Raw genomic sequence first — 27,920 nt, 5'->3', positions numbered from 1 at the left:
TTACACCATAGGCTTTCAGTACTCTGAGCTTCTAGGAGAGGCTTCAGTAACTGTAGGCGCTGGCAAACTGAAAAGCCTGTTCCAGATACTTAAAAAATTCATCCCTATACTTCTGTTGCTCTAGAACCACTTCTGGTACCAAAATCTGCATTGATCAGGGTTCTCCAGAGAAATAGAAATGATAGGATGAATTGAGAGGGAGGAGAGAGAAAGAAGAGAGAAAAGGGATTTATGAGAATGACTTACAGGTTGTGATCCAGCTAGTTCAACAATGGCTGTCTATCAATAGAAGGTCCAAGAATTTAGTAGTTGTTCAGTCCATGACTCTGGATGTCTCAGCTGATCTTCAGTATATACCAGAATCCCAAAGAAGCAGGCTTTAATGCCAGTAAAGGGATGATAGACCAGTTTTGTGGGATGTCCTTCTATATATGCGTTGGTTGAGGAATAAAGCTGTTTTTGCCAATGGTTTGGCCAATGTTTTGCCGTGAGACTCTCAATCTCAGGGTCGTGGATCGGTGCCCCACATTGTGTACCATTATGTAAACGGAGACTGTGCTTTCATTTCCTGCCTGCCCAGACCCAAATAATCACACAGAAACTTTATTAATTACAACACTGTTTGGACAATGGCTCAGATGTATTTCTAGCTAGCTCTTACATCCTAAATTAACCCATCTCTATTAGTCTATGTATTGTCATGAGGCTGCGGCTTACCGGTAATGTTCTGACATCTCCTTCTGTGGCTACATGGCATCTCCTTGACTCTACCTACTCTGTATATATCTTTGTTCAGATTTCCCACCTGGCTTTACTCTGCTGAGCCATTGGCCAAAACAGCTTTACTCATCGACCAATAAAAGCAACACATATAGAGAAGGACATCCCACATCAGACCTCCCAGGGAGACTAAGCAGACAGATAGCAAGCATCCTTCTTCCATGTCCTTGATATATGCTGCCAGCAGAAGATGTGGCCCAGACTAAAGGTGTATCTTCCTACCCCAAAAGATCTTAATTAGAAGTGGTTCTTCCCACTTGAAATGATTTAATTAAGAAAAAAAGTCCCTCACAGGTGTCCCCAGCCACTTGGGTTTTAGTTAATCTCACATGTAATCAAGTTGACAACCAAGAACAATCATCACGACAACTTTGGCGATGACCTGCTTATGCATAGTAATAAGAATTTTGCATTGTGACTCTTAGTTTCCCCAAGAATAAGTGGCCCTGGACTACTTTTGTGCTCACCTGCAAACTGTGCTTAAATACAGCAACCACACCTGAGCCTGGGAGGCTTGTTTCTTCAGTCCTTACTTTAGTGAGGCCTGTGGAGAAACCTGGCTGTAGACGACACTAACTGTACTCTTTGTACTTTTCTTTTCCTTTTTGGCATGGTGCTTCAGTGAAGGACTACCAACTGGTCCAGAAGGGAGGAGGACAAGAGTGTGGCACCTCTCAGGCCCAGCTGAGCCAGTACTCCCAACACTTTGCCTTTATTGCCAGTCACCTTCTGCAAACCAGCATGGACAGCCATTGTCCCGAGGCAGTGGAAGCAACTTGGGTCCTATCCTTGGCCCTCAAAGGTTTATATAAAACACTAAAGGTAATGGTGAGCCTCTTCCATGTACACAAACCTACCTATGATTTGACATCTGCAGAGGATTAACAAGGAGGAAATGCCATCTGATTTGAATGAATGCTTAACAATGGGTTGTTTTTAAAAATGCTTGAGACCTTATACAAGGATAACTTAAAGAAGAAAGAATTTTCCAAGTGTTTTAAGTCTCAGTTTTTGTTTTGTTTTTGCTTGTTTGTTTTTATTTTTTGAGGTTTTTTTTTTGAGACAAGTTTTTGGTTTTTTTGTTGTTTTGTTTTATTTTTTGAGACAGGGTTTCTCCTGTGTATCATTGGCTTTCCTGAACTCATCTTGTAGACCAGACTGGCCTCAAACTCACAGACATCCACCTGCCTCTGCTTCCAGAGTGCTGGAATTAAAGGCTTGTGCCACTACCACCTGGCAAGTCTCAGGTTTTGGTTTTGGTTTTTTGTTCGTTTGTTTTTTGGTTTTTCAAGACAGGGTTTCTCTGTAGCTTTGGAGCCTATCCTGGAATTAGCTCTTAAAGATCAGGCTGGCCTCGAACTCACAGAGATCCGCCTGCCTCTGCCTCTTGAGCACTAGGATTAAAGTCATGTGCCAGTACCACCTGGAAAGTTTCAGTTTTTTTAAATACTGTTCATGAACTGTGGTTTCATGGAAACATAATCCTGTCTTGGGGGAAGAAAACTGAGCTGAAAGGTTTTTCAGTTCATTCCCGACAGGAGCTCCTCTAGGTTCTCACAGGGATTAAGGGAGGAATAAAGGGAGCCTGTTCCATTAGACTGGAAGGAAGCAGCTAGGTGAGCGGTGGGCAGTATTTGGGGTGGAGAGAAGCCCTGACCATGGTGACTTTGTGGGCCTTAGTGGGCTGGAGGGCTGGGGAGGACCTTTCAAGGAAATACATTTGAGGTTATCTGCAGGGTGATTTTGCTTACAGAGCTGTCCTGGAAAGGATTTCTGCTGGAATTTGTTGCCCCTTGACATTGAAGTATTCAGTGGTAACTCTGGTAGGGAGGTCACTGAGTGGTAGTCGCGGGGGATGGCGTGGTCTCAAGCACCACCAGAGACTTGCCTGCTGGGCTCTCCAGCTCTGGGCAGCTGAGACCATTCATCTTCTAGTTGTTCAGTATCTGATGTGTTTCATGACATGGTGTGTTTCACTGTTTCCACTATAATAGAAAGGGAAATTAACTCCCTGATGGCAGAGCTCTTAAATTCTCATTCAGTTTTATTTATTTGTTTTTTGAGACAGGTATTCTTTATGTAGCCCTGTCTAGAATGGAACTTACTATATGGACTAGGCTGGCCTCAGACTCAGAGATCTACCTGCCTCTACTTCCCTAATGCTAGGATTAAGGTGTGCACCACCATGAGTCCTCAGTCTGTTGATATTTGTTGACTATCAAGAGCCAAATGGAACTGTGTGTGCAGTGTGAGCTAGAAGGAAGGGCCATGCTCTCATGAGGCTTATAGTCTCCCATGCCAGAGGAGACACCTGCCTACAAGGAAGACAGCTCTGCATTGGAAAGCCTTTTGAAAAAGGGAAATTTGAGGCAGCAAATATGGAGCTAGCCTTGGGTAACATGGACAAAAAAATAGTAAGTTTCAGACCTTATAGTGGACCAGGCATGGCCATCACGGGAGCAGAAGGACCTCCAGGTCTTTAAGATAGTGCAGCTGAGGGGTTGAGGCCAAAGAAGCAGGCAGGGAGCCTTGTAAGACCTGGTCAGCCATGGTTAGGGTTTGGATTTTATCTTATTAATGATTTTTTTTATTTTTTTAAATTTTATTTTACATTCCAATCACAGTTCTCCCGACCATCACCCAACCCACCCCTTCGTCCATTTGTCCCAAAGGTTAAGGGCTCCCATGGGGAGTCAACAAAGCCTGGCCCATTAAGTTGAGGGAGACCAAGCCCCTCTTCCCTGCATTAAGCCTGAGCATGGCATTCCACCATAGGGAATGAGCTCAGAAAAGTAGCTCATGCACCAGGGATAGTTCCTGGTCCTACTTCCAGGGGCCCGTCAGATAGACCAAGCTACACAACTGTCTCCCACATGCAGCGGGCCTACTTTGTTCCCTTGGAGGCACTACAGCTGTTGGTTTAGAGTTCATGAGTTCCCACAAGCTTAGTTCAGCTGTCTCTGTAGATTTCCCGTTCATGTTCTTGACCTTCCTTGCTCATCTATTCCCTCCTCCCTCTCTTCGACTGGGTTCCTGGATGAGGGCTCTATGATGACAGTTGATGTATTCACCAATCTGGTTACAGTTCAGGCACTATCTCCACTATTGCTAGGAGTTTTAGCTGGGGTCATCCTTGTGGGATTCCTGAGAATCTTAGCCATGAGCCACTGCATCATTTGCTCTGTGATCTTTCACCGAACAAGCACTTCTGAAGCCATTTTATGTCACTTCCCCTCTTTACTTTCCAAAAATGCTTGAGGCTAAAATCCAAGCCCTCCCACTGCGAGCATTTTTGGTTAAGATTCAGGGTGCTTGCTTGCTTGCTGCTTTTTTTTTTTTTTTTTGGTTTTTTGAGACAGGGTTTCTCTGTATATCTGTATAGCTTTGGAGCCTGTCCTGGAACTCGCTCTGTAGACCAGGCTATCCTCGAACTCAGAGATCCACCTGCCTCTGCCTCCCAAGTGCTGGGATTAAAGGCAGGTGCCACCACTGGTGGCTTCAGAGTGCTTTTTTTACCGACTGGAAATTTCCCCGGAAGGTCAGTTGGGCCTTTAGCTCTGGGAAGAGACTGGCGCTCTGCTGACCTTGACCTTCACGCTCCTGCCTTGGCAGGCTCACGGTTTTGAGGAGACCCATGCCACCTTCCTCCAGACTGACCTGCTGAAGCTGCTGGTGAAGAAATGCAGCAAAGGAACCGGCTTCAGTAAAACCTGGCTCCTCCGCGACCTGGAGGTAAAGAGGAGGGCTGCCCTGAAGATCTACACCCCGGTGCAGAGCTAGCTTGTTCCAGCCAGTTCCTCCTTCTGCACTCTCATTCTGTGCAGCTTTTAAACCCAGCCTTGATCCCCCTCTTCCTGAATTAGGGATCCTGACACCTGTCCTCCCTGTCAGGAAAATGAATTGGGTGTTTGTTTAAGGAACCTTGGAGAAGTACTTTGTGGAAACACATAATTGACCGTTAAATCATGGTAATAAAATGTAGTTTTGAATTATTATTTCCCTCTAAAGTTGAGCTAAAATCAGTTTCTAAATATGAGCACACATGTTTATCTTATGTAAGATTTCAGTCGATAATTCCATTTTATTGTTATTCCTCTGAGGCCATAGATGTTTCTTAGTGAAGTTCTTCTGGTTCCCAGAGTCTTTCAAGGTCAAGTGCTATTTCCTAGTATAAGGGGCAGTGCGACAGAGATGTGCTGTGCCCTTACCCTCACTTCACATATGCCTGCATATGAAGAATCAGCTCTGAATACTACAGGGTTTGCTAAGATCTAAGGGAAATTATATGTACGGGTGTTTTGCCTGTAACTATGTCTGTACTACTTGAATGCCTGGTGCCCATAGAGGTCAGAAGAGGGCATCAGCTCTCCTGGACTTCAGTTGCAGATGGTTGTGAGCTGCCATGTGAATTCTAGGAATTGAACTCAAGTCCTCCGGAAGCTTAGCCAGTTCTCTTAACTGCTGAGCCATCTCTCCAGCTTTCATAACCATCCTTCTTAATGGCTGTGTATAAGACTGGAAAGTACTTTGCAGTTTTTACCATTATTAGTGCTTCATTGGCCATATTTTGAACAGCATTTTTAATCTATCTTGTCATTTCTAAAAGATAAGTTGTAAGTCAAAAGGATATATTTTAATAGTTTAGTAGTTATATTTCTCCAAAACAAGTAAAAAATAGGATAATATCCATTTTTGCTGTCAAGAAAGTTAATAAACACAAGGGCCACCATAGTTTTAATTAACATTTCTTCTATTATAAGTATAGTTGAACATGCTTTCATATTCCTTTACTAATCACATACTCTCTATGTGAACTCTGGTATCTTAATGTTTCAGTAAATCTCAAAGACCCTTACATGATTGAAGACTATGTCATCTTCCTCACTGATGAACACTCACTCATCTACTTGCTCTGCTTGACTGACTTTGTGTGTAGATTCTGTCGATCATGCTGTACTCCTCAAAAAAGGAGATCAACACTTTGACTGAACATGGAGACTTGGAGCTGGATGAGCGAGGGGACCAGGAGGAAGAAATGGACCGGCCAGTTAGTAGCCCTGGAGAACCAGAACAGAAAAAGCTAGACCCTCTTGAAAGCTTGGATGAACCCACCAGAATTTGCTTCTTGGTATGTTCACTGGTCATCTTATGAATGGATCACAGGCATCAAAGAAATGGATTCTCTTTGGCTCAGGCTGTGCTTCAACCTAAACAAGTCTAAGAACTGGAGGGAGAGTTCAGTGGCTAAAGACCCAGGTTGGATTCCCAGCACTCAAATGGGAGCTCACAACTGTCTGTTAACTTCAGTTCTAGGGGATCTGACACCCTCTTCTGGCCTCCACATGTACTAGGCACACACATGAGGCATAAACATTCAGGAAAAACATCCATTCACATAAATAAATTTAAAAACCGTTTAGCTGCTCAGTTTGATGTCCTGAGACTTCATTTCCGAAATAGTCTGTTGCATACAGAAAAGATCCAAAAGGATAGTAGAACCCTATCACTGTAGTGATTTTAAGATTTATTTATTTATTTTATGTGCATATTGTGTGCCTGTGTGATTTTTATATACACCACATGCATGCAGGAGCCTGCAAAGGCCCAGAAAAGGGTAGTGAATCCCCTTAAACTGGAGTTACGGGTAGTTCTGAGACACCATGTGGATGCTGGGAACTAAACCTAGGTCTTCTGCAAGACCAATAATTTTTTTAACCACTGAGCCATTCCTTAGCCCCTGAAGTGGCTTTAAGTAGTAATGCGCATTTTTTATAGTTCATATCTTAGTACTCAAAATTTGCCATGCTTTTTTAAAGTACCCACATATTGTTCTTCAGCTGTAACCTGGGATAACTTGCAATACTGTTTGTCACTTCAGAGCGCATATTGTTCATGTCTTAAGGCACATATCCTTGTCTATTTCTCACCTTTTCCCTTGCCTCTAGATGGCTCATGATGCCCTCAATGCTCCTCTGCACATTCTCCGGGCCATATATGAATTGCAGATGAAAAAGACCGATTCTTTCTTCCTAGAAGTTCAGAAAAGGTAAAGACCATTAAGATGCACTGGAGTGTGCCAGATGAGGGTGTGGGACCCTCACCTGCTGCCATGGATCTGGAGAGAGGCCCTGACAGGCCTGGAGTTCTTCCTGATGTACCTGGAAAGGCAGTTGTGCCACTTTAGCTGGGTCATCCTTAAGAGTGTGACAGTTTCCTTTGAGAATGTCATGTGTGCAGTCTTAAAGGCGCAGACTGTGGGATGCCTTTCATGCCGTCCAGTGAGCAGATGGCATAGAGCAGAGCAGGTGCTGTGGCTCAAGAGGGGGTTTGGTGTAGAAATAGGTGCGGTGGGGCTGCTCCCCAGCACCCCGCCGCCCACATGGCTAGCTCTACCCGAAATAATTACACGGACACTGTGTTCATTTAATCACCGCTTGGCCCTTTAGCTCTAGCCCTTACTGGCTAATTCTGATATCCCGATCAACCCATCTCTAATAATCTGTGAGCACCGGTCTTAGTGAGCACCGGTCTTACCGGGAGTGTATCTTCCCAGGAGCGGGGAGCATGGCATCTCTCTGAGGCATCTGCTCCCGAGAGCAGAGCTGTGGAGTCTGACCTCACTTCCTCTTCCTCCCAGCATTCTGCTCTGTTTACTCCTCCCTCCTGTTTTAACCTATCAGGGCAAGCAGCTTCTTTATTTAATTAACCAATGACCTTCCTCCATCACTTTGGCTCTTATGTTTTCATCAGTGTAAATCATTTTCATGACCTATTTCACAGGGATGATTATATAATCAACAGTATATCCTTCTCTTGGCCAGAAATTTCAGAGGTAGCTCCAGAACCCATCTCCTGAGTTTGTGTGGAACTTTACATATCTCCCACCCAGCCTCCTCTTCTGTACCCATGGCCTGGCTTTGCTCACTCTCTCTTCCTAAACGCACATCTTTCCCTCCCACCCTCTTTCTCTCTCTCTTCCATCGGTCCCCTCCCTCCCTTTTTGCTATGCTAGGGAATCAAACCCAGAGCCTTGTACATGCTGAGCTACCTCCCTAGCCCTTTAGCTTCTTATTCTAATGTGGAGTGAATTTCAATTAACTTCATTCATGTTTCTGTTTTATCCTATGTATTATCTAAAATCCTGTGTGAAATGGAGCAGGTACTATGAGAGGAAGATGGTCAGGGTACAGTCTAAGCTACTGTAACTAGAAAAGCAGAAGAACCTCAGACTGAGGCAGGTAGAATTTGGTTTTCTCACATAAGCATCCAGAGGCAGACAGAGAGAGGAAGAGCTGGAAGACACTTGATTAAGTGTGTGCCATGCAAGCATTAAGACCTGAGTTTGGATCCCCAGTACCTATACAAGCTGGGCATGGCCGTGCTCATCTCTAACTCCAGTATTAGGGACGTGGGATGGAGACAAATGGATCCCTGGAACTTGCTAGTCAGCCAGTCAAGCCAAACCAGTAAGCTTTGATTCAGTGAGAGACCCTATCTCTAAAAATAAGGTGGAAAACAGCTGAAAAGATAGCAAGGTCAACCCCCATACACACATCCCAAAATTAAGAAAGAAATATAAACAGGCTGGAGAGGGAGAGATGTCTCAGTGGTTAGGAACACTTGTTCTCACAGAGGACCTGGGTTTGATAGCTAGCCCCCTCTTGTGACTCCTGAAGGCACTAGGCCTGCATGTGATGCACAGACATGACATGCAGACAAAACATGTACACAAAAAGTAATTTTGTTTGTTTTGCTTTTCGAGACAGAGTTTCTCTATGTAACAACCTGACTGTCCTGGAACTTTCTTTGTAGATCAGACTGACCTCAAATTCACAAAGATTCACATGCCTCTGTCTCCTGAGTGCTGGGATTAAAGTTATGCACCACCAGGGCTGGAGAGATGGTTCAGTGGTTAAGAGCATTGCCTGCTCTTCCAAAGTTCCTGAGTTCAATTCCCAGCAACCACATGGTGGCTCACACCCATCAGTAATGGGGTCTGGTGCCCTCTTCTGGCCTGCAGGCATACACACAGACAGAATATTGTAAATATAATAAATAAACAAATATTTTTTTAAAAAAGTTATGGACCACTACCTGGCTACAAAAGGTGATTTTAAAATTTTTTATTATTAAAAATATAAGATTATTGTATGTATAATTTATATATAAATATAAAAATATTCTTTAAAGGAAGATAAAGAGAAAAGTGGTTCCTAAGAGACAGTTTGTATCCCTGCTACAAGGATATTCTTCTTGGAAGACTACATGTATGGATGAGTGGATGCATGATGTGACTATAGTTTGCAAATGTCAGCAAGTAATGATATCATTGGGTGGGTAATAGTGAGAGTGTAGCTCTGATCACCTTTCTGACAACTGCAGTGTATTTTAAGCTCTTGTCTCCTCCACTGTCTGTGCCCAACACTGGGCTCCCTTCAGGTTTGATGGAGATGAACTCACCACCGATGAGAGAATTCGCTCTCTGGCACAGAGGTGGCAGCCTAGTAGGAGTCTGAGACTGGAGGAACAGAGCGCCAAAGCTGTGGACACAGACATGATTATCTTGCCATGTTTGGTATGTCACCTACCTTGGGATCAAAGTGTTTACACTTCTGCCCCCTATAGTGAGAGGGCCAAGCCTCTGTAATGATGGTCTTGGCTTTTCAGTCCCGGCCTGTGCGTACTGACCAAGCCACTGCTGAATCGAACCCTGTGACCCAGAAGCTGATTTCCAGCACAGAGAGTGAGCTGCAGCAGAGCTACGCCAAGCAGCGCCGGAGCAAGAGTGCTGCCCTCCTGCACAAGGAACTGAACTGCAAGAGCAAGAGGGCTGTCCGCGACTACCTCTTCCGTGTGAACGAGGCCACAGCAGTCCTTTATGCTCGCCATGTGCTCGCCTCCCTGCTGGCCGAGTGGCCAGGGCATGTGCCAGTGAGTGAGGACATCCTAGAGCTCAGTGGCCCTGCACACATGACCTACATTTTGGATATGTTCATGCAGCTGGAAGAAAAGCACCAATGGGAGAAGGTAGCTAACTCTCTGCTCAGCCCAGGCTTCTCTGCCCATCTTCCATATCTCTGTGACCCCAGGGTGTTTGAGTAATATAGCCCCCTGACAGGCACAAATACAGCAGAGGCAAGAGCTGTTCTTGACTATGCCATGGGTTTTCTGGAGTTGAGCTCACAGCAGAAAGCTGAGTGCAGGAAACATTTGCAGCAGTAGGCCCTGAAAACATGTCTTGGCCTTTTGCCTTGATTGTTTCACACCTATAGGTCTTATGGCTCTCCTAGCTAGCCTGTGCCTTCTCAGGTATCTGGAATTTGACATGATGCAAAGTCAGGGGACAGGTAATACCCTTCAGAGGCCCAGATAGCCTGTCCCCACAATACAAGAAAACGTCCAATAAGGGTTTTGCCTTCTGTCTTAAATTGTCATTTTCAGACTGTCTATGCAGGTCAAGTGATCTGCCCTCACACCTTGGTTGCTTCATGATCCTGATGGTGTAGACAGAGGCTTATCCAAGACTCTGGCTTTTGGGTGGCAGGGATTTCACTAGCTTCCATGCCATTCTCTGAAGTCTGGTTTTCCAATTTGCAATTTTAGATTGGAGGGCATGTTGTATTTTGTTTTTCTCTTTTCTAGTTTATTTGTATTTTGTGTGCATAATGTGCCTGCATGTATGTAAGTACATCATGTGTGTTGTGCCCTCAAAGGTCAAAAGAAGTTTCATATGAAACCGTAGCTGCAGATGGCTGTGAGCCTTCGTGTGCATGCTGGGCACTCAACTAGGGTCCTCTTCCAGAGTAGCCAGGGCACTTAACCACTGAGCTATGTCTCTGCCTCATTTATTTTTATATCAGGTCTTCCTTGTTTTCTTTTTAAATAATACTGTGAGGCCAGAGAAATGACTGAGCAGTTAAGAGCCCTTGCTGCCCCTGAAGAGGATAAGAATTTAGTCCCAGCACTCACAATGGGCAACTCACAATCTCCTGCAGCCCCAGTTCCAAGGGATGCAATGCCTTCTCCTGGCCTCCACAAGCACCTATACGAATATAGTGTGTTTACTTATTTTGAAGCCACATACATATACGTAAAATAAATATCTAAATAATGCGGATTTAGAGTCCATTTCCACTTCAGCATAGAAGCAGAGGACCCAGCATAGCAGAAAACATCTTGATCTACACCTTAGCATCCTTGTACACTTATTCCTTCTGGTGCAGGGTTAGTCACTCTGTCCTCGAGTTCAGGTGCAGAAATCCTGGGTCATATTTGCCCCCCAATCCTCCCCCTCCTGTTCAATATGCTGAGCATGGGGAGGTTGATGTGTTCTCTGACCCTTGTTTTGCCCACCTAGGACCACTGGTTTCTGCATATCGTAGATTGCTTGCCCGCATCACAGCCCTGCAGGCACTGGCAGAGTGTTCTAGCCATATTCACCTTCCATGAAGGGCAGTGGCAGTCACTGCCTCTGCAGACCCCTGCTTGCACATGTACTTTTTTGCCTGTTGGTCCCCAGAGCTCCTCACTTTGGCCATTTCTCTGTGTGCTGTAGTGTTTACTTATAGCTTCTTCCACCTGCTTAGTAATGAGCTCTTCAGAGGCCTGGAACATCTCTAGTTGTTTCTTTTCTTGTGGGTCTTCTAAAAGTAGCATTATTCTGATTCAGAACAGGACCTGGTTGAAAGGTGACTACTGGGGTTGCAATTGGGGTAGAGTTGGTGGTGCCAGTACCTTCAGGTGAATCTCAGACTGAAGTAGGCGCTCTCTCTCTCTCTCTCTCTCCCTCTCCCTCTCCCTCTTTCTCCCTTTCCCTCCCTCCTTCCCTCCCTCCCTCCTGATGGTTTCCCTGCTCTTAACCACCTTCTTTCTTCTCAGATCTTGCAGAAAGTGCTCCAGGGCTGCCGAGAGGGCATGCTGGGGACCATGGCCCTGGCTGCATGTCAGTTCATGGAGGAACCAGGAATGGAGGTGCAAGTGAGGGAATCGAAACACCCATATAACAACAACACCAGCTTTGAGGTAGGCGGTACATCAGAGACCTTCCCTTCCCTCTTCTTACCAGTCCTAACTAACAACACATTTCCTCATCTCCTGTCTGTTGCCATGAGGCCTGGGTAGCAGGTTTCCCCTTCGCCAGATTTAGCTGTGTTAACAGGGAAAAGTGATCTCCTGGCTCCAGAGGAGAATATACTTTCCCATTGTAAGCTCCTCTGCGTGAATCCTCAGCTGCTTCCAGAAGTGAGTTTGTGTGGGGATCCAGAACCAACCTCTCTGTCTCCTGATGATCAGGCCACACCTTGGAGGCACTAGCCCCTTTTTTAATTACCCAGCCCTCACAGTCTCATCTTTTCCATCCTGAATTTGTGTCTAAATAGAGAACTATAGGAGTTTGGTGTGGGCCACCTCAGCTACTCTCATGACTCAACACTGTCTTGCACCTTTAGCCCTTTGGAGATGCTGGAGCTGGCAAGGCCTGAGCTTCTAAATGGGAGTAGTCTACAGCAGTTGGGACAGGAGCACAGAGGCTGGTTCAGAAGCTGTTGATCAGCTGAGACATTCTTATTTCACAGAGGTGTACACCTCCTCACCCTCTGCCTTACAAGCTTCTTCTCTCCTTGCCTCATTCTCTCAGCTAACAAGTTGTACTCTTTTCTGCCTTTCTGATGGTCCCAGACTGGCCTCTCCTCTGGGGCTACTCCTGGTGTTTCCTCCCAATCTCACCCTTCCACCCTGCCTGGCTCCCTAGCAGCTGTGACTCTTCTTCAAGCTGTGATCAGAGCACATGTTCTCCAGAAGTCTGGACACCTCTTCTTATCCACATGATCATGGCCTTCCCGTAAACCTGAAGCCATGCTCCTGCCACTCTCAGAGCACACAGACCTCTCCGGTGCTACCCTACCTGAAAGGCACTCTGATGCTCTTGTGTCCCCTCCCCTGGGGAGCTCCCTGGAAGCACCCTCCTCTGCACCTTTCCTGGATGCCCACTATGCCCCTTGCACAGAGCTGGAGGGGGGATTATGGTTTGCTCATGCTCCATGTCCCTGGTTACAGTGACAACCACAGTGGTAGCTAGTGACAGTGATAGAAATATTCTCTGTCTCCCTCCCTAGGATAAAGTTCACATTCCTGGTGCAATCTACCTCTCAATCAAATTTGATCCTCAGTGCAACACAGAGGAAGGCTGTGATGAATTAGCCATGTCCAGCAGTAGTGACTTTCAGCAGGACCGACACAACTTCAGTGGCTCCCAGCAGAAGTGGAAAGATTTTGAGCTTCCAGGTACACAGACTTTTCCTTTAAATTTTTGCTTGCTCCCTCTCTCCCTCTCTCCCTCCCTCCCTCCCTCCCTTCCTCCATCCATCCATCCATCTAAGGGGCTGAGTATGTGTCACAGTGCTCCTGTGGAGATCAGAAGGCAACAACTTGGAGTCAGTTCTCTCCACATGGATCATAGGGATTGAACTCACATTATCAGGTTTGTCAGCAAGTACTTTTGCCCACTGAGCCTTCTCACCAGCCTGTATAGACTTCAAAGGAAGCATTTAAACATAATGTTGAGGCCGTGAGATGGCTCAGTGGTAGGAACATTTACTGCCAAGTTGTCATCCCAAGTTCAAGCCCCAAGACCCATGTGATGGAAAGGGAACCAATTACACATATATACCTTGGCATGTACATGCCTACCATACACACTACCATTCACCCCAAAACAATTACCCAAAATAAAAGTAAAATAAACTTTTTAAAAAGCATAAAATTGAGAAATTATTAGAGGATTTTAACACCAGCTTAATGTATTTCATCAGAAACACCCCAGCTGCCATCCTGTTGCTCCCGTATCCTGACCTGTCTCTGTTTTTTTGTGATCCAGGAGATACTCTGTATTACCGATTTACCTCTGACATGAGCAACACCGAGTGGGGCTACCGATTCACTGTGACAGCTGGACACCTGGGTCGTTTCCAGACAGGTGTGTGCTCTGCCCTTTCTGTTTGCATGCTCTTTCAGCCAAACACACTCTGCCCAGAGGTGCCATTATGTTACTGACTTCTGTTAAAATCAAGGCAGCTATTGTTTCTAAGGCCTTCCAAAAGTGTCTCTCAACCCATGCGTCTGGCTTTCTTCACCAGGACTTGGTTGACTACTTACAAACTTGAATGATCAGATAAGAGCCTTCTGTCAGGATCTAAAAGAAGACACAGATTTTGTTTGTTTGTTTGGTTGGTTTTATTTGTTTGTTTTGCCAGGGTGTTGTTTTATCTTCGGCACAGTGACTGTGCCCTCCCTAATCTACTGCTATTTCAGTCAGCATTTGCTACTCCGCAGTTACTGGCCTGCTTCTCTGGCAGCAGCCCAGCGCTCAGCCTGCAGCCTGGTGAGAATTCTGCTCCTTCAGGCACTGGCTCTGTTGCTGCTGCCACTAAAGGCAGCTCTAACTAAATCTCTACCATTCTATTTATAAATAAAACTTGAGACTCAAAGGCTGGTGAAAACCTGCTAGCTCGGAGAGTAGCACTTAGCTAACTTTCTCTCCTTACTGACTCCCGAAAGGCCCGTCCTTCCACTCCCCAAAAACAAAACAGAAAAAGCCACACCATCAGAACCCCTCCCTACTACTTCCGGTACCCTATCTCTTCCAGATGCCCTCTGATGTGCTTTGATTGCTTTCTTCAACTAACTCAGCCTCCTGACCCAAGATTAATTTTATTTAATTAACATGAATGCAAACTTGGGGTTCATAGTGTGATTGAATATTCCCCAACACCAGGGCCTTTTGCAAAAATGAGGAACTGAGAATGTTGTTTTTGTGTTATTTTACAAAAGAAATTTGGTTTCCAGGATGGCCAAAGCTACACAGAGAAACTCTATATCAAAAAAAAAAAAGAAAGAAAAGAAAGAAATTTGATTTCAGCCAAAATATAAATTATTTCACCCTATCAAAATGTGTACAGTTTACAAAATATGAAACTTAATGTTAATAATTGTTTTTAAAATGTCTGTGTTTCGGCATGGTGCCAGGATTTGAGATCTTGAAGCAGATGTTGTCCGAAGAAAGGGTTGTACCTCACATCCCATTGGCCAAGATCTGGGAATGGCTGGTGGGTGTGGCCTGCCGCCAGACTGGTCATCAGCGACTGAAAGCCATCCACCTACTGCTGAGGATTGTGCAGTGCTGCACCCACAGGTAGGCAGTGCCAGGGTCAGTTCCTGAACTCCTCCCACTGTTTCCTAGTTACTTTGTTAATGCCATCTTTGAGGAAAAAAGACAAATGTAATTTTAGTGTTTCTGAGTTCATCCATCATTTCTTTTAAGTTACTGAAAAACTACTAACTTAACGTGCCCTGTAAGTAATTTTTGCCTCATTCAAATATCACAAAAGCATCTACTGTTTCTTTCTAGAATATTAATCACTTTCCCTTTCACACGACATCTGCCATCCACCTGGGGTGAATGCCAGTATTTGAGTTTGAGTTTCTGGCGTCAAGTTTTTGCTTTGGCTCTCTGCTTATTTTGAGTTTGCCCTGAGCACTCTGTACTGTTACCTTTGGTCCCATGTATTTATAACTTTGGGCATTTCCTTGTCTGTAAGCCAGTGCTGTATTAATAACTGTAACTCTATGACTGATTTATATATCTACTAATTTAATTGTGGAAGTCTTTTAGCTTAGTTCTTTACGTCAAGATTGTCCTATATTTTGGTTGTGTTTAAGACCAATATGTAGCCCATACTGGCCTAGAGCTCTGAGTTCCCCAACCATAGCTTCCTGAGCACTGGTGTTACAGGTATACCGCATCATTCCTGACCTGTGTTGGGGGTGTGTTTTTCTGCTTTCGGTTTATTTGTTTGTTTGTTTGCTTGCTTGCTTGCTTGCTTGCTTGCTTGCTTGCTTGTAGATAGGGTCCCACTATATAGCTCTAGCTAGCCTGGAACTTACTATATAGATTAGATTGGCCTTAAACTCAGAGATCTGCCTGCATGTTCCAGGCTGTGTTAGGTATTTATAACCCCATTGTGACTGGCCAGTTTTTCCCTAGTGATTTACAAATCTTTTTACCCAGAACTTAACTATTCATTTTTCTATTACCACGTTAATTTCTTCATGTACAGAAGATCAAGGTCATCCTCAACTATAGTGATTTCTAGGGAAGCCTAGGATACATGAGACCCTGTCTCAAAAAAAAAAAAAGGTAAAAAAATGGGGAGATGGTTTAGTCTGTAGTGTCTGCAGAAGAATGAGAACCTGAGTTCAGCTCTTCAGTACTTGCAGGTAGGTCCTTGTAATTCATTGGGCAGTCAGCTGCAATGATTCAGTGAGGTCTGAACTCATCCCCCACCCCCCAAAAAACAGGTGCATGGGGCCAGAGAGCTGTCTCAGCACTTGAATTGAGAGCTCTTGTTGCTCTTGCACAGGTCTTCAGTTCCCGGCACCCACGGGTGGTTTTCTATCCGTAACTCCAGTTCCAGGGAATCCAGTGTCTTCTCTTGACCTTCAAAGACACCAAGCCTGCAGGCTGGTGCACATACATACATTCAAGCAAAACAATCACACTTAAAATAACATGAATATATCTAATGAGAAATTGGTAAATGTAAGGTACAAAGCTACTGAGAAAGATCCCTGATGTCGACCTCTGGCCTCCACATGCACACTGACAGCATCTACACACACACACACACACACACACACACACACACACACACACACACGAATACATACATAGATCATATACAAATACATACAGCCAAAGACTAAAAAAAAATTTTTTTTAGCCTAGTGTGATAGCACATACCTTTAATCCCTTCAGGGAGGCAGGGCAATTGGATCTCTGTGAGTTGGAGACCATCCTGATCTACATAATGAATTCCAGGCTACATAATGAGACCCTGTCTCAAATTGAAAAAGAAAATCAGTTTTTCCTGTGTCCCCACCACCCTTTTATGCACATATATGCTCTCTTGTTCACGCTTCTCAACCTCTCTCTTGGCCTGTGATACTTTTCTTGTGGTACTGGGATGTAGCCCATGACTTTCCACGTGAGAGGAAGAGCCTTCCACACTGCCACTGAGCCACACCCCCAGCCTCTCATAATGGGATTCCAGGAGGCTCTGCATGTCAGTTTGAGGGAAATCAAATTCCTTAGAAAGTTGAATCCCCTAATCCACAGCCATTTTATCTTCTTCTGTAGAGACTGTTTCCCAACTGCTCAGACCCAAATAATCACATAGAAACTAGATTAATTTGAACACTGTTTGGGCAATGGCTCAGGCATATTCCTGGCTAACTCTGATATCTTAAATTAATCCATTTCTATTAATCTGTGTATCACCATGATGCTGTGGCCTACCAGTAATGTTCTGGCATTCTGGCATCTTTCTCCTTGGGTGGCTACATGGTGTCTCCCTGACTCTGCCTACTCTCTTTCTTATCTCTTCCAGCTGACTATATTCTGTTAAGCCATTGGCCCAATCAGCTTCTTTATTAGCCAGTGGTAATAAAGCATATTCACAGCATACAGAGGGGAATCCCACATCATTCCTCCATTGTGTAGGTCCTTGAAATAATTTACACATTTCTGTAGACAATTCATACAGCATTTTGTATGGTATTTCTAGGTATTTAATGTTTTTTATTCTTTTATAATTATTATTTTAAAAATTTGCTGAGTATGGTGGTATATGCCCATAATCCCAGCACCCAGAAGGCTTGGACATTTCAAGGCCAGTCTTACATCGGTAAGACCATCTCAGACTAAAGAAAGTGACTTTTGTTTTGCTGCTGTAGCATTTTGGCCTGTTGCCCTTATATCCCTCATCTATTCTGAGTGAGTGTGTGGATTAACAAGAGCTCAGTCATGGCATCTGTGATGGTGAGTTTTAGTTCTTCCTCTCAATGTGCAGGAACAGGGTTTGACCTTTTACTATGGTAGAACTTCCACTACAGTGTTGAATAGATAGGAATGTGGCTGTAGCTTCATAGTACTCATCTCAGAGGAAAGTATTGGTGGTTTCTGCTATATACACAGCAGCCAAGTATTCCGCCTACACCCCCTTGCTCAGACCCTGACCAGTAGGAGTTGCTCTTTCTCACATTTTTAAGGCATAGATACACGGAGTGTGAGCCAGTGTGGGATAATGATACTTGAAGTAAAAAGTAATATGAAGTTGTTATTTTTAAAAGCTTAAAGGAATTTTCAAGTCATGAAGAGAATGTGATGGCTCATTGTTAGCCCTAGGCTGGCAGCAGGGGAGGGGTAAGAGAAGGCTGGGTGTGCTTGCTGCTAGTACCATGTCCTCATATGCAGACATTATGTGTTGCTTAGCTCCACGTGGGCTTCCAGTATTGACCTGGATGGTATGCTGTCTGAGCAATATGTCACATTGCCAAGGTCTTCAGGCTGGCAGGCCTTCCTGCCTGTGGTTCAGATGTCTTTCCACAATTTGCTGGCTGACATTGATCTTCTTTCCAGTTGGGACTCCCTATATTCCTGAGCCTAGGGAGAACTCTCAGTGTGCTCCCACTGGCCCTTCCATACCAGCCTGATAGCCCTGTACACCTCCATTATGGTCCTGAAGGGAGTGTGGAGGGTGTGAGGGTGAAGGGCATACCACATATCCCAGAATGCCTTGCCATACTAGCTTTTTGGAAAGTTACAGATTTGCTGGCCTGAGGGTGACAGAGGCCAGAGTAGAGGGCCAATCCCAGAGGAGGACAGTCCTGCAGATGCCTCTTACTTCACTTTCCAGTGCTCCCCTGAAACTAGCAGTGAAACAAGTCGAACTGAATTTGCCCATCTGCTTACCTCATGAACATGTGCTCCTTTCGGGGGAAATGACTGCTAAGACAACTCTCAAAGAGGAGGATTCTTTTTCAAGTACAGAAGAAAAAATAAATAAAGAGAATGGCAAAATCATTAATTATATGCATATTACCCTATAGTGAGCCCAGAATATTGTTCAGCTCCTAATTTTCTCTTCTGGAGGGTTTTGAACTATGATCACAAACCCCCCCCACACTCCAGGTTCAAACACTCAGGGTTCTCTGCATACAGGTCTGAGAAGGATTGGGCTTCTCCTAGAGGCAAGATTTCAGGTCTAGCAAGTTTGCAAGTGTATTTTCTATTTTATAAATGAGTATCAAAATCATGTTTGTCTTCCCTGTCCATTTGATAGTTTTTTTCTTATTATTCCTTAGTTTTATTTTATATGGGATATGCTATATCTTGCTTTTTTTTCCCATTTAACATTTAGCTTAAGGTGTATGATAACTCACACCTATAATCCCAGTACATGGGAGACTGAGGCAGAAGAATTGTCTTGACTTCAAGGACAGCCTAGGCTACCTAGTGAAACAAAACAAACACATTTGCCTGGAGATTTTCCTAGTGTCACTGGAAGGACTTCTTAGGAACCATTTTTAAAAACACACAATAGGGGACCAACAAGCTCACTCAGTGGGTTAAGATGCATTCCATCAAGCCTGACGTGGTGGGTAGGGAGAACCAACTCCCACAGTTGTCCTTTGCCCATCATATGCATGCTGTGGTATTTACCGCCCCCCTGCCGTCTGTCTGTCTGTTTGTCTGTCTGTCTGTCTGTCTGTCTGTCTGTCTCTGTCTCTGTCTCTGTCTCTCTAAATTAGTAAGTAAGTAAATAAATAAATGTTAAAACAAAAGAAGATGCAATAATTCCTGTGACCATACTACAGGTTCTCTGGATTTCTTAGAATCATTTTGGGGGTTTGCCCCTTTCCTCCCATGCTGTTTCAGAGAGAAGTAGGCATGGCTGCTTTAGGATGAGGCGGGGAAGGGAAAGCTTGACCTGCTGTTTCTTTTAACTATCCACCTTGGGTAGCCTACTTCTCAGTAAATCAACCCCATGATTCCCCCCCTCCCCAGTGACCTATGTGACCTTGCGCTGTTGAAGCCCCTATGGCAGCTCTTTACCCACATGGAGTACGGCCTATTTGAGGACGTGACACAGCCTGGCATCCTCCTACCCCTGCACCGCGCCCTCACCGAGCTCTTCTTTGTCACTGAGAACCGTGCCCAGGTAAGGACACGTCTATCTCTTGCCCTTCAGTCTGGGCGGGAAGGATCATAAGGATCATACCTCTGTATGCTTTTCCCTCTTCCTGCTCATGGCAGGACCAGGCTTACACCTCAGTCCCCAAGCCCAGAGTGTCCAGGATGCACAAGGAGGCAGGCTTGGGCCTCCACTTAGCATTCCCCCAACACATACCCATATACCCAGCCCTGGGAAGAAAAACCTTCAGATCAGCCTAGTTGCTTATTTTGTCAGGACTATAGCCAAAGAGGGTCAGGACTGCCTTGGAGCAGCTCTTGACAACAGAGATTTCTGGAAAATCAAACAGTTAGGTTCCTCTTCCTTGTCTTTCTCTGCCTAGGCACAATAGGCTTATTGAATTGCCATATGAAAGGGCCTTTCACAGACCCTTTGCTTGTCCTCCTCAAGAGACATGAGAAAAGTCGCCATCAGGGCTAGCTCTGGAGCCAGGTTCCTGTTCCTTCCAGTTAGGCTTCTTCATGGATGTAGAGTGTGTGGTGTCATAGGTGCTTAGCAGTGAATAGTGCTTACCCACTTGGGGCCCCTGTTTGCTTGGTGGGTGTCCTTTGTTCAGCCCTGCTGCCTTCTGTCAGTCAGAGTCCTTGCTCTCTTCACAGGAGCTTGGCCTGCTGCAGGAGTACCTGCTGGCCTTAACCACTGAGGACCACCTTCTCCGATGTGCAGCACAGGTACCGTCTCCCCTGTCCCCAAAGAGCTGGACTGCAGGTCATCTTCCTGTGATGAATGGCACCATATCACTTGCCAGGGTGGGGGTGGGGAAGAACAGGGAAGAGAGAGGTTAGTTGCTTGAAAAGTCCAGACCCTCCCAGAGTTTACATGGAGCTTGGTTGCAATGCAGTCACTTCCTTCTGGCTCTCACACAGAGCAGTGGAGCCCCATTCATCACTGTCACTCATATTAAACTGTGGGGTCAGAAGACACTAGCAAGAATTTGTGTCTGTGAAACCAAAACAACCAGTGCCTTCACATTAGTTTGGCTGATCCTGGAAGTTTCCATAGAGTTAGATTTCAGATATTTTTGGACGTACTTTGCTTTCCTGGTAGGAAAACTCCTCTTCTAACAGCTGTGTTTCTGAATGATAGAGGGCCCAGGAAAGCTGTTCCTTCTATATGCTGTATACAATGTATAGTGTTATAAATTAACTTCAGTGTTGAAATTAAAACATTCAAAATGTATCAATTGAGTTTTTAAGACAGAAAATTTCATGTTAATGTGTTTTGAGAAAACTTTTTAAAACAAAATAATTTTTGAGGAGGGTGGCCCTAGTTCCGTTTTTGAAAACTTACTTAATGTCTGGCCCAATAGAAGACAACTGGATTCTTGTGTCTGCCCTGCGCTCATTCCTGAAAAGGAACTGTACTGTGCCCTCAGGAAATGGTGAAAGTAAAACTTGAATCTGTGACTCCTCCCAAAAGGCCTGGGATCCTCAGGCCCCAGCCTGCATTTTGAGAACTGGACTTGCCCTCAACACATACTATTGAGTTTGTGGCGTATTTTCCTCTGTGACCCTCCCCACAGCTGACTAGTTCCCTTACTGGTGTTCTGTTTCCTACCAGGCCTTTCTGAGACAGCCGCTTTCCCAGCGCTGTTTCTGGGCTCCCATGGGTACCTCTCATCTCGTGTGTACTGTGTGCTTCCCTTCCGTGCCTTTGTACGGCTTTTCCAGAACTGCCTCAGCAATTGGACTGCTGTCATGGCCAATGGCTTCTTACTGCCTACCTCAGGGCTTTCCTGTGTGTTTTGATTTTGTTTCCTTTCTTACTCTTACCTGTGAGCCTCTAGGTGAGAGGCACCACCTCTGTCTCACCTCCACCCTCCAGCTGAGGGACTTAAGGGTAAGCAAGTAAATGGCCCTTGATGTTGGTGACTGCTTTTTCCCTCCACAGGCTCTGCAAAACATCGCTGCTATCAGCCTGGCAATCAACTACCCAAACAAGGCCACCCGCCTCTGGAATGTTGAGTGTTAGCCTCACTGTGGCATGCATGGACTCAATAATTTGTCTACAGGGGTTACAGCAGACCTCCAACCTTGCTCAGGAAACCCCTGCAGCCTCTGCACCCAGCTCTCTTTGAGCCCACCCCCTGCTCCCATTTGGATGCCAAGCAGCCGCCTCATCAAGAAGGCCCACTGTGCAGGCTCCATGTGTGCAAGAAGGCACAGCAGTGCTGAGTGGCTCAGAAAGGGCCATCAAGAGGCTTTGGGAAAGTTACTCAGAGAATAGAGACCAGTGTCCTTCAGAGCTGCCCCCGGGGAGTCACAGCACTGAGGACCTAGAAGTAATCTCTGGAAGGATTCTGTCTCTACTGAGCCGGAACTGCCAGGCTTGCCATCAAGGGAAGGTGCCATTCGTGCAGAGCCTCCCTTGCAGTGAGACTTAGAGCTTGCAGCAGCAGTGGCCCAGTTGGGAAACCAACCCACAACCAACACGAGCGCCTCCCAGCCACCTCCAATTTCCAAGCTGTCTTCATGCCACAGGTCAGCTGGCTAACTCCCAGTGCCCTTGGGAACAGCCAACAGGTCCTGCTTGTCATCCATGTAACAGCTCCCAGCACATATATCTGCGTTTCTTCACTTCTTTTAATATGGTTTTGTTTCCCCTCATGTTTTTAAAAGAGAACCACACTGACTCCCTGAGAGAGCCCCTAGGGAATGCCTAGGAACAAACTGGTGTGTGTTGAAGTGACAGAAATAGAGGGACTCTCCAGCACCTATAGTGCCAACAGTGCCCTCAAAGGAGCCCTTGTTCAGGAGTCAGAACATACTTGATTATACTAATGCTCCAAGGTCATGGTGATCGGCATACCTACCACCTTGGGCCTCTTACCTTGCTATTTGGCCATAACCTGTCTAGCAATAACTACATTAGTTCTAGTGAATGCTTTAGCATTTTTCCATGTATGGCTTTAGCATTGCCCTGAAGTGCTAATGATTTTCTTTCCAGAGCCACAGTGAGTGGGAAGCTGGGTTGGCATCAGGCCAAGGACTTTCAGGAAGAAAAAATCCTGAGGCACCTCCTATTGAAGGGCAGGTGTCTGGGCCAGAGACATGTCCCACCTCACAGGCCCAATGCAAAAACGGTTCCTCACAGCCAGGACCTTCCTTGGCTATCTTGTGTTGCTATGGTACAGTGTGCCCCTTGGCCTCTGAAGACCCTGCTGGGTGTGGACAAGGGACTGGATTGGAAGAGGTTGAGCCTGCAGGTCTGGAAGCATCTTCTGCAAAGGTGCTGTGCCTTCTGGCACCACTACCTGCCCGGCCCTTGAATTAGGTTCTCTGATGGACCCCAGCATACAGGAAAAATGGCTACAGAGTGGTGGTGGTGGGGGGGGATAGGTTGCAAAAACACAGGAACAAGTGGAGTGGTGACCTATGATCCGCCCCCTCACATCAAAGGAATCCTAGTCCAGTTCCCATGATGTGGGACAGGGTGCCAGCCCATGGGAACCTCTTTCTCATCTTTTGCTCATTGCCAAAGCACCTGGGCATTGCAAGCTGCCTAGACCCCAGAGAAGGCCCCTATTGCATGCCACTCCCTCCAAGTAGGTCTCTGGTGAGAGTCAGAACAAGTCTCAGTGCACAGTGAAGAGGCCTCGCGGTGGCTCAGACAAGATAGCAGTTAGAAGATGCGGGAGGAGATGGCACACTCACAACCCTCCACACCTCAGACTGAGTAGAGGGAGCAGATGGCCAGGGCAGGACAGGGCTGGAGGCCTCCCTTGGGACAGTGGCCCCAGCTCTTCTCCCACCCTCCCATCAGGAAGAGCAATTGTAAATAAACGCTGAACCCCATAGCTTTTTCTCCACTCACCGCTCTCTGTTTTCTTTCCCTCTGCTTCATTTTGCCCTTCACACACCACAGCTGCTCTCTGACAGGGCCCCCCCCTGACCTGGTCACTGCAGCCCACTGCCTCCACTTCTCTAGACCACTGGGTGGCACTGCTGAGCAAGGCCCATCTCTCCTGACCCCAACCTGGGCAGGAGGTCCAAAGGAGTTCCATCAAGGCCAATGTCCCCTTGACCCTTCTTAGGGGGCAAGACTGCCTGGACTGAGACAAAGCTGGCAGGAATAAGGGGTCGTGGAAACATGTGCCTAATCTATAAAGAATTCTGTTCCAGATCATATATATTGTACAGACACTGTTCTAATGAGAGGAGTGACTTATTTTCATCATCGTTTTTAATTTGTTTTCTTACGGGTTTACGATTTTGAATTTTTATTATTTGGTTGAGAGAAAGAATTTTGATTATATCAGCTGAGTGAGTTCAGCCTGTAAAAAGAATGTTTTAAGTTGTGGATAAGATATGCAAATGAAGAGAAATATATTGTACAAATTCTATATAAAAAAAAAGTACAACTTTATGTGAATTTCTCCCTTTTCCCTTCCCTTCCCTGCTCCCGTCCCCCGGTGGAAAGGTCTTACTGTATCCTCCAAGCTGGCCCTAAACCCACTATCTCCTGCCCATGTCTCTCATGCCTGGCCCTTCAGCTTCTCTTGTGACATATACTTTGGAGTTTCTGCCTAGCCAAGTAGATGGGCTTTACAGAACCAGGGGCCACCTCCTTGTGGGAAGGAGTCCAGCAGGTCCCTCAGGCCACAGCTTCTGGGTGTTGATGGAACTGTGAGCCTTGTCCTTCATTGTGGCCACCCAGGGAATCCAGGAGTTCACCTTAGTCACCCCATTCTGTACTATATCTCTCAGGTTTGACACACAAATAATGTCCCCAAGTTCATTCTTCTCCTGCCGGATACCCCAACACCACCCTGTCATCTCTGAGCCTCCTGTAGCTTCCAAGCCTTGTTGTTGTCCTGGGACTGCTTCTCCTGCCAGCTTCATCTAAATCATCAGAGACTGTTCTACCTCAGGTCTGAGTTCCCAGTGACCATGCTGTGTCCTTCTCAGACACCTCCCTGGGCTCAGTGCCATCTTGCAAGGTGGAGGAACTTGCCTTCTCAATGGAATTTGGGCCTAGCCTACCTTTGAGGCCCACAGTCTATACATCTCCCCCAAATCTGAGGCTCTAGGGGAGCCCCAGACAGGGCTTGGGCCCAGCCTCAGCTTCTCCAGTAGGAAGGTTGGGTTAGCATGGTGCTCAGGGGAATTGGGTCATCCAGGTCTCTGATTCTCCCTCTGAGGCTAATAATTTAGCCTCACCCTGACTTGGTCTGAGAATCATGGGGCTTAATTCTGAAAAGCAAGGCTCCTGGCTTTTCCTGTTGGTGTCATGGACAGCCTTTACTTAGTTGTGAAGCCCTGGAACAGCTGTGTGGAAGTTCCCTGCTGAGAGGCAGGTCATAGCAGCACTAGGTGACTCCAACCTACGCCTTCTACACAGCGGAAGAGAGAGGTAGAATTCCAGCATTCCTCATGTGTGCATGTCAGTGCCAAGAGAGAGCTGTTAGGGCTCAGTCCCATTGCCCGGCGCCATTGCCTCTTGTCCACACCCCAGGTGCCCCAGCATGCTAGCCAGATGATTACACTGCATGGAAAACCCAGACTTAGACTAAGCCCACATCTACACATGCCTGAGCACCACCTATGTGCACCCTGTTGCTCATCCCACTGCTGCTTCCTACCCATTTCCCTCCATCCCTGCTCACAGAATCCAGAATCCTTCTCTTACATTATCTGTGCATGCAGGTGCACATGTATAGAGGTCAGAGGACAGTCTGTAGGAACTGGTCCCACCCTCTGCGTCCAGGTCGTCAGGCTTGACAGCAAGTGCTTTAGCCTGTTGAGCCATCTCACCTGCCCCAGAATCCAGTCTGTTTGTGGGTGACAACTGTAGATTCTTCAGTCTCAGGAAAAATGCCTTTGTGCTGGCTCGTGGGGGGTCATCCTTGAATGATACCCTCCTTGGGTACCATCCTAGAAATCTCATTTCTGTTTATAGGATGCTTCCTTTCCCTCTCCTCTTGCCATCAGGATGGCTGTGAGCCATTTCCTGCCACAGAGACACTGAATGCCTGCTAGGAGGTTCTAGGGCAACAGTTCTCAACCTGTGGGTCATGACCCCTTTGGGGGGTCAAACAACCTTTTCATAGGGGTCACAGATCAGATATCCTGTGTATCAGATAACTACATTCCATTTTATAACAATAGCAAAATTACAGTTCTGAAGTAGCAGTGACAATAATTGTGTGGTTGGGGATCGCCACAACATGAGGAACTGTATTAAAGGGTTGAGTTAGGAAGGTTGAGGACCACTGCTGTAGGTGATGGATTCGTGCTCACATTGAGCTGACAAAGCCCTGGGCTTGGAGACCCGACTGCAACCTGCTGCCGTCAGGTGGTGAAAATCAGGTGGCTGGAGAGCCAGTACACAGCTGCAGACGCAGGAATTGGGATCGGATTAGGATTCCTAACCGCAGGATGTGAGCGCCTGTTCAGGATGCCTGGGAGTATAGAGGAGGTGGGTAAGGGGACTTGTGGTTGGCTGGTCTCTGCTCACTGGCAGATAAAATTATGCCACAGTTGGCTCCAGTGAGTTGTAATAAGGCAATAGCCCTCTTGCCATATTAATATCAAAATACATTGTATGAAAAAATTAAATAAGTTTATAAAAAAAATCTGTTCCAGGAAGAACTAAGACTATCTAAAATAAATCACTGGTGCTCAACCTTCCTAATGCTTCAACCCTTTAAAATAGTTCCTCATGTTGTGGTGACCCCCCCCCCCAGCATAAAATTATTTTTGTTGCTACTTCATAGCTAATTTTATTACTGTTATGAATCGTAATATAAATATCTGTTTTCTAATGGTCTTAGGAGACCACTGAGAAAGGGTCATGACCCGTAGGTTGAAACCACTGCTCTAAACAGTCCTGTTAAATAGATATTTTTCTAAAAATACAAAATGGTGTACTAAAGTTTTTAAGAATTTAGGGGCCGCTGAGATGGCTCAATAGATGTAGAGACCTGCAGTCCAGCCTGATGACCTGATGACCTAATGACCTAGAAAGAGAAGAGAATGGAGTCTTAAAAGTTGTCTTCTATTTCCAGGTAGTGATGGCATATGCTCTTAATCCCAGCACTTGGGAGGCAGAGGCAAATGGATCTCTATGAGTTCAAGGCTAGACTGGTCGACAGAGCAAGTTTCAGGACAGCCAGGGCTACACAGAGAAACCTTATCTAAAAAAAAAAAAAAAAAAGAAAGAAAAAAATCAGCAGTGTATGGAAAGGAAACATAAACATATAAACATTTCCTGAAGTAGAAAGGCCTCTGACAACACAGGCTGATGGCAGCCATCAGTAGCAAATTCTTCTTTCTAGGGACTCTTGGGCTATTAGCTTCCCTCAGCACAAAAGGGGTTGAGAGCAAATTTGGAGGCACTGTCCCAGAATTCAGTGAGGTGTCTCCAACTTTAAACTCCAAACTATGTTTCTTTGTTTGCACGTGTGTGTGCATGCGTGTGCACAAGAATGCTGCACTGCATTCGTGAATATCGGAGGACAACTTAAGAGAATCTGTTCTACCATGTGGGCCCCAGGGAGTGAACTCAGGTGGGTAGGCTTTAGCAACGCACTGTCTTGCTGGCTCCAGACTAACTAAAATTAAAAGATGAATTCACCAGCTCACAACACTGAAAAGCCTGAAAGTTGCATTTCTCTCCCGGCAAAGAAATTCTGTGGCTTGAAGAAGTGAAGTCAGTCTGTCTCTCCTTGCCCTCCTTGTTCCTGCTCTTCCCGGACTCTTACTCACAAGGAGGAGCTACAGCTCCTCCCTGGGCAGTTCCCTGCTCGCTGTGGAGAGCCACCTCAGTGTTCTTCATAGGAGACTTCCCAGAATGGTCAGCCACCATTTACATTCATGTTTAAAAAGCTACTTAGGAGTGAGTTCGAGACCAGCCTGGTCTACAGAGCTAGTGCCAGGACAGGCTCCAAAGCCACAGAGAAACCCTGTCTCGAAAAACCAAAAAAAAAAAAAAAAAAAAGCTACTTAGGAGACCTGTGTCCTTATGGGCTGTCATCTCAGAACTGCTGAGCAGCATGCATCCATGACAACTGGGCAGATGTCATGTCTGGGAAATCCCCACATAGCTACTGTG

The 27,920-nt window shown here is 45.8% G+C and overlaps 1 protein-coding gene across 2 annotated transcripts in view; it reads left to right on the top strand.

Annotated features, from left to right (window-relative positions):
* Zzef1 (zinc finger ZZ-type and EF-hand domain containing 1) overlaps positions 1–24,233 on the top strand; it is a 127,134-nt gene extending 102,901 nt beyond the window's left edge. For both annotated transcript variants that reach the window (XM_013347310.2, XM_026780042.1), the window contains exons 43-55: positions 1,403–1,602; positions 4,393–4,512; positions 5,717–5,908; positions 6,726–6,826; positions 9,220–9,355; positions 9,448–9,807; positions 11,659–11,802; positions 12,894–13,062; positions 13,655–13,753; positions 14,803–14,968; positions 19,682–19,835; positions 20,468–20,539; positions 21,759–24,233. In XM_013347310.2, the coding sequence (XP_013202764.1) occupies positions 1,403–1,602; positions 4,393–4,512; positions 5,717–5,908; positions 6,726–6,826; positions 9,220–9,355; positions 9,448–9,807; positions 11,659–11,802; positions 12,894–13,062; positions 13,655–13,753; positions 14,803–14,968; positions 19,682–19,835; positions 20,468–20,539; positions 21,759–21,839 (1,994 nt within the window). In that variant the 3' untranslated portion in view covers positions 21,840–24,233. The remainder of the gene's footprint in view (positions 1–1,402; positions 1,603–4,392; positions 4,513–5,716; positions 5,909–6,725; positions 6,827–9,219; positions 9,356–9,447; positions 9,808–11,658; positions 11,803–12,893; positions 13,063–13,654; positions 13,754–14,802; positions 14,969–19,681; positions 19,836–20,467; positions 20,540–21,758) is intronic.
* The last annotated feature ends 3,687 nt before the right edge of the window (positions 24,234–27,920 follow it).

Source organism: Microtus ochrogaster, chromosome 7, assembly GCF_000317375.1.
Source record: "Microtus ochrogaster isolate Prairie Vole_2 chromosome 7, MicOch1.0, whole genome shotgun sequence".
Classification (NCBI taxonomy): Eukaryota; Metazoa; Chordata; class Mammalia; order Rodentia; family Cricetidae; genus Microtus; species Microtus ochrogaster.
Note: the sequence above shows the minus strand (reverse complement) of the source record. Positions and strands in the feature narration are given on the sequence as shown.